Source organism: Takifugu flavidus, unplaced genomic scaffold (genome assembly GCF_003711565.1).
Source record: "Takifugu flavidus isolate HTHZ2018 unplaced genomic scaffold, ASM371156v2 ctg786, whole genome shotgun sequence".
NCBI lineage: Eukaryota > Metazoa > Chordata > Actinopteri > Tetraodontiformes > Tetraodontidae > Takifugu > Takifugu flavidus.
In genome coordinates, this window is record NW_026622396.1 from 2,014 (window position 1) to 8,407 (window position 6,394).

Below are 6,394 nucleotides of genomic sequence, written 5' to 3' on the forward strand. Positions count from 1 at the left end.
CAGCTGGAGCCACCTCCAGCTGGAGCCACCTCCAGCTAGAGCCACCCTCAGCTAGAGCCACCTCCAGCTAGAGCCACCCTCAGCTAGAGCCACCTCCAGCTAGAGCCACCTCAGCTGGAGCCACCTCCAGCTGGAGCCACCTCCAGCTGGAGCCACCTCCAGCTAGAGCCACCTCCAGCTGGAGCCACCCTCAGCTGGAGCCACCTTCAGCTGGAGCCACCCTCAGCTGGAGCCACCCTCAGCTGGAGCCACCCTCAGCTGGAGCCACCTCCAGCTGGAGCCACCTTCTTCTCCACCCATTGGTGGGTGGTTCCACAGCAGCAGCTCAGCAACGCTCCAGTCGTCCCTGGTTTCCTCCTCTAACGTCCTAAAGTTAGATCTCGTTGTCTGCAGCAAAGGTTCAAAGTGTGTGTGGCTGAAGGAGATGTTGGGGATTCCAGTCTCCTGCTGCTGCTGCTGGAGGGAATGTTGGGAACAACAGAGGAGCTGCAGCTTCTTCACATCTTCAGGATCCAGGACTTAGAAACAGGCAGCAGAGCTGATTCTGTTCCGGTTCCAGAAGCCACCAGCACATTAGAGTAGTAATAATAATAATAATAATAGTAATAATAATAGTATAATAATAATAATAATAATAATAATAATAATAATAATAATAATAGTGTTGTGATGCTTCGGGGGGGGGGGGGGTCCAGTGGGAACATCTCTATAAATAGCTTCATGTCCTACAATTTGCATTCATCAGAGGAAGTAACAGGTTCCTTGGATCAGGCTGTAGTCCGAGTACTTACGGGGAGGTCTGTGAAGGCGATACCTGCAGAGAAGAGCAGAGAGTCCATCATTATGCACGCACGCACGCACGCACGCACGCACGCGCACACGGCGCCACTGCGCACACACACACACACCACACACACAACACACACACACACACACAAATCTGATTCCTCGTGTTCTGAAATCAGACGGCAGTAACGCTGCTGCTGTGGTGCTGCTGCTGTATGGTGCTGCTGTGCTGTTGTGTGCTGCTGCTGTGCTGTTGTGTGGTGCTGCTGTGTGGTGCTGCTGTGCTGTTGTGTGGTGCTGCTGCTGTGCTTCTGCTGTGGTGGTGCTGCTGCTATGCTATGCGTGGCTGTGCTTGTCGTGCACACGCCTGGTCCTCACCGAGGCTGTGGCCGTTCTTTGTGTAGAAGCAGGTGTTGTTGATGAGGTTAACGCAGCAGCCAATCACGTCGCCCGTCGTAAACGTGGGTCCATACGGCTGCCCGGTGCCAGAGGAGCAGAAAGAGTGTCCGTCGTCTCCATGGTAACCATACGAGTGCTTGTCCCATCCTGGGACAGTCAGAGGAGAAACCAGTGAGCCAATGAGGACGTGTGAACACACAGCGCACCAACACACACACACACACACACACACACAAACATTGAACCACCACCAGACGTCACATCAGCCATTTGTGTTCAGCCACTCAAAATCCAGCCAGTAAAGTCTGGTTCTGGTTCTGGTTCCACAACAGTGTCCAGCTGCTGGGGAACCTCTGCTGTATGGCCCAGTACCAGTGGAACACACCAGGGACACCAGGCTGACCTCTGACCCTGGCTCACCTTTGACCCACCTCTGGCTGACCCCTGGCTCCCCTCTGACCCCTGGCTCCCCTCTGACCCCTGGCTCCCCTCTGACCCCTGGCTCCCCTCTGACCCCCTCTGACCCCGGCTCCCCTCTGACCCCGGCTCCCCTCTGACCCCAGCTCCCCTCTGACCCCGGCTCCCCTCTGACCCCCGGCTCCCCTCTGACCCCCGGCTCCCCTCTGACCCCGGCTCCCCTCTGACCCGGCTGACCCCTGGCCCCCATCTCCCAGTAAGCTTGTTTAAAGAGCCTTTATCTGTCACCAGGGACTCTGCGCTGAGCTCTGGGCCTCCTGTTATCTGGACCAGCTCCTGGGTGGGTCCAGGCCTCCGTCACTGATAACCCCCACCCACAACCACTGGGGGGGGGGGGGGGGGGGCTGCCATCTCAAACGTCCTGACCTCCATTTGCCCACTAATCATCTGTCTGCTTTGTCAGAACCGGCCCAGTTAAACCCTCTGGACCTCCGTCTCTACTCTCCAACCTGTCTGTGCCCACGGGACAGGTGGACACTGGACCCACCCACAGACGGCAGACAGGCAGGTAGACAGGCAGGCACACAGACAGGCAGTCAGACAGACAGACGGCAGACAGTCAGACAGGCAGACAGGCAGCAGCAGGCAGAGAGGCAGATAGACAGGCACACAGACAGACAGACGGCAGCAGACAGACAGACAGACAGGCAGGCAGACAGACGAGCAGACAGACAGGCAGGCGACGGCGTCTCACCGGGGAGTCTGTTCATGCTGACGCCCTGCGCCGACAGGCCGATGCCTATGTACCTGAGGGAGCAACACAGGGGTGAGGAGGCGCCAGATGATGCAAGAACTAAGAGCAGGACCAGGACCAGGACCAGGACCAGGACCAGGACCAGGAGGCTGCTGGGGTCTCTGGAGGTCCTGGGGAGGTTCTACCACCCTGCTGGACCCGCTCTGCTCCCGTCCTTCACTCACCCATCGCGGCCTTTGCTGATGATCGTCACCTCAAAGTAGTAGACGCCACAGGCCGCGGGGATGGGGTGGGTGGCCCGCACAGAGGCCGCGTCCTTGGGGGTCTTCCCATGACCTGGGGGAGCAGGGGTCAGACTAGTTACAGCATCGCTGGCACAGGACCTGCTGGTTAGTGAGCCCTGCTGGTTAGTGAGCCCTGCTAGTTAGTGAGCCCTGCTGGTTAGTGAGCCCTGCTAGTTAGTGACCCCTACTAGTTAGTGACCCCTACTAGTTAGTGACCCCTGCTAGTTGATGAGCCCTGCTCGTTAATGTCCCCTGCTAGTCAGTGACCCCTGCTAGTTAATGAGCCCTGCTAGTTAAAGAAAGATCAACTGGTTTGTTGACTAGAGGTTTCTCCCCTGAGATTCCGAGGTTGATCTCTTTAGATCTCTAGATTTCATCATCTGCTGGAGGTTCTGGCTGCTTTGATCAGTGAGCAGGAACCAAACGCTCTGACCCAGCCGCAAGGAATTATGGGATGGAAGTGAGGGGTGAGACACACGGACATGTGATGATCAACAGATCACTCACACTGAAGCTTCAGGACCTGATCAATGCTGATGGTGACCACCATTGTGTAATAACACAAATGTGACCACCATTGTGTAATAACACAAATGTGACCACCATTGTGTAATAACACAAATGTGATCACCATTGTGTAATAACACAAATGTGACCGCCATTGTGTAATAACACTCTGGGATCAGTTGTCCTTAATCAGTGTGTCAACAATGCAGACCGTCCCAGTGTGGAGACAGTCAAATGTAAACGTCCACTAATGTCTTCTGATGAAGCAGGAAAGGACGAGGACACAAGGAAGGAGCCGTGGGAAGGGGACATGTGGGGACATGTGGGGACATTTGGGCCCGGGAGAGCCTGGTCCCACATGGGTCTGTGGTGGAAGACAGTAGAAGACAGGAAGATCCACCACATGTATGTGTGTCCTGGCACCAGTGTGTCCACCCTGACACCAGTGTCCCCCCTGACACCAGTGTCCACTTCCCAAGGCCCTTGTCCTCCCCAGTCTGATCACGCTATATTGTCCCATATGGACCTACTGTGGACGTCCTTCCGTCCCCGCGCTGGTTCCTCACAAGCAGCATTAAAAACTACTTTTTATTCTGATCCTTCGTTTTTACGCGATTTTAAAATGGCCTAAACTTGGCAGCTTGACACTGACGTCAGCGACTGGTCACAAAACTGGTAAACTGGTTAACACGGTGGCCACCAAGCCTCCGACCTAGTTGTAGGGTTTTGGCCGAGGAAACACCTCGCCAGCTGGTCGGGTTGCAAGATGTCCTCTGCCTTGTTGTTGCTCAGCTACTAGCCTAGCTAGCCTAGCCTACTTTGTTTTTAGCAGCTGGCTGGGCTCCTCCAAACGTTGGACAAAGCTAACGTTAGCAAACTTCAGCGCCTTCAGCGTTGCAGCATTAAAGTGTCGAGTGTGTCGTCGTGTCATACCTTTGTAATGAACGCGGAGGTTGTTCTGAGACAGGCCGACGTATCTAAACTTGTCTTTCGGGCTCCAGGAGCGGGGAAGCGGCGTCTCGTTTTCATTAACTGCGGGATAAAGCCGTCGGAGTCTCTGACTGAGCTCCTTTTCCTGCTCGTTCAGGAGCGAGTCTCCGTGGACAACGGCCGACATGAGAAAGCCACTTCCAGAAGACTGTCCAGACATGACGGCGAAACGAGTCTTGGTGAATTGGCTTGTCAGCAACAAGCCAGAGCCACTTGTGTCCGTCAGTGTCAAGTTTTAAAGGGGGTTAGCAAAGCTAGCTAGCAGGCTAGGCTAACTGGCTTCGCTGGTCGTTGAGAGGCAGCCAGTGCGAGCTAGCCTACTTGCTAATCAGGCTAACGCGTTTAGCTCGATCAGGAAAGGCGAAGCGATCGCACAAATTGCTCAGAATGACATTAGTCGACACACGGCTACGAATAGAGACACCCGCGGGAGGTGGCGAGGCGCGTAGGAGCGGCGCAAAGTGGCTAAAAGGCAGAAGAGACGGTCGTTGCCAGGAGCAAACTCACAACTGACGCTAAGCGAGACGGATCGACAAAGTGTAATGAGCTCAGCTCGGCTAGCTCGATCTTTTGTTTGTTGTCGGGGGTGTGATGTGGTGTCACCTGTGTGTCAGGGGTGTGAGTGTGGTGTCAGGAGTGTGAGTGTGTGTCAGGAGTGTGAGTGTGTGTCAGGGGTGTGAGTGTGTGTCAGGGGTGTGAGTGTGTGTCAGGGGTGTGAGTGTTCCATCAGAACCACGTGGATCACTCGATCACCTGACTGATCCCCATACAGGACAGGAGGAAAGCGATCCTCATCGTTGGTGCCGGCCGTGGACCCCTGGTCCCGTCTGGACTTTGAGAACTGGTCCACAGGTACTGGGAGGACCTTTAGGGCACCAGAACCCATTCATGATGTCATCAGGTGCCAAACGAGCTGCCTCGTCAGCGTGGGTGCTGGTTCAGCTCTCACCTTTGGCCACACGGACTGGTGTCGGATCGTCGGTTCTGGTTCTGGTCTTTCTTCTTTTACATCATAGAAAATAGAACCAGACACTGATTCACAATCGGCGTCATTTCACTTCGTCTTTGATTCTCGGTCATGTGATTGTATCAGTGATGACGTCATCAGTCATACACTGGTGAAGCACCTGGTGGTGGTGATGGTGTGTGTCCACAAGGGGGGACATCTGGGGCAGCTAGGGCAGGGGGACAGCTGGGGCAGCTAGGGCAGGGGGACAGCTGGGGCAGGGGGACAGCTGGGGCAGGGGGACAGCTGGGGCAGGTGAGACAGCTAGGACAGGGGGAAGCTGGGGCAGGGGGACAGCTGGGGCAGGTGAGACAGCTAGGACAACTGAGGCAGGGGGACAGCTGGGGCAGGGGGCAGCTGGGGCAGGGGGCAGCGAGGACAGGGGGGCAGCGAGGACAGGGGGACAGCTGGGACAACTGAGGCAGGGGGACAGCTGGGGCAGGGGGACAACGGGACAGGGGGGACAGGGGGACAGCTGGACAGGGGGACAGCTGGGGCAGCGAGGACAGGGGACAGCTGGGGCAGCAGGCAGGGGGACAGCTGGGGCAGGGGGCAGCGAGGACAGGGGGACAGCTGGGGCAGCGAGGACAGGGGGACAGCTAGGGCAGGGGGACAGCTGGGGCAGCGAGGACAGGGGGACAGCTCGGGCAGGGGGACAGCTGGGGCAGCTAGGGCAGGGGACAGCTGGGGCAGGGGGGCAGCGAGGACAGGGGGACAGCTGGGGCAGGGGGACAGCTGGGGCAGGTGAGACAGCTGGGGCAGGGGGGCAGCGAGGACAGGGGGACAGCTGGGACAACTGAGGCAGGGGACAACTGAGGCAGGGGGACAGCTGGGGCAGGGGGGCAGCGAGGACAGGGGGACAGCTGGACAACTGAGGCAGGGGACAACTGGGACAGGGGGACAGCTGGGGCAGGGGGACAGCTGGGGCAGGGGGGCAGCTCGGACAGGGGGACAGCTGGGGCAGCTAGGGCAGGGGGACAGCTAGACAGGGGACAGCTGGGGCAGCTAGGACGGGGACAGCGAGGACAGGGGGACAGCTGGGGCAGGGGGGCAGCTCGGACGGTGGACAGCTGGGGCAGCTAGGGCAATGGACAGCTGGGGCAGGGGGCAGCTCGGACAGGGGGACAGCTGGGGCAGCTAGGGCAGGGGGACAGCTAGGACAGGGGGACAGCTGGGGCAGCTAGGACGGGGACAGCGAGGACAGGGGGACAGCTGGGGCAGGGGGGCAGCTCGGACAGGTGGACAGCTGGG

At 57.9% G+C, this 6,394-nt stretch overlaps 1 protein-coding gene across 1 annotated transcript; it reads right to left on the minus strand.

The window, feature by feature from the left end:
- Positions 1 to 224: 224 nt before the first annotated feature.
- On the minus strand, positions 225 to 4,756 carry LOC130521204 (ran-binding protein 9-like). The gene is made up of 6 exons (XM_057024834.1): positions 4,081 to 4,756; positions 2,581 to 2,692; positions 2,357 to 2,409; positions 1,165 to 1,332; positions 792 to 814; positions 225 to 544 (listed from the first exon to the last, which is right to left on the minus strand). Exons 1-6 carry the CDS (start codon positions 4,295 to 4,297, stop codon positions 506 to 508), a joined length of 612 nt encoding a protein of 203 aa, XP_056880814.1. The 5' UTR covers positions 4,298 to 4,756; the 3' UTR covers positions 225 to 505.
- Positions 4,757 to 6,394: the final 1,638 nt, after the last annotated feature.

What these genes read in the sequence shown, in the direction of transcription:
- LOC130521204 (XM_057024834.1), bottom strand. Translation starts at nt 4,297, where the DNA reads ATGTCTGGACAGTCTTCTGGAAGTGGCTTTCTCATGTCGGCCGTTGTC. An exon ending in ATCAGCAAAGGCCGCGATGG is followed by an intron (nt 2,410 to 2,580) that starts GTGAGTGAAGGA and finishes TTGCTCCCTCAG; the next exon opens with GTACATAGGCATCGGCCTGT. An exon ending in TCGCCTTCACAGACCTCCCC is followed by an intron (nt 545 to 791) that starts GTAAGTACTCGG and finishes GAACCGGAACAG; the next exon opens with AATCAGCTCTGCTGCCTGTT.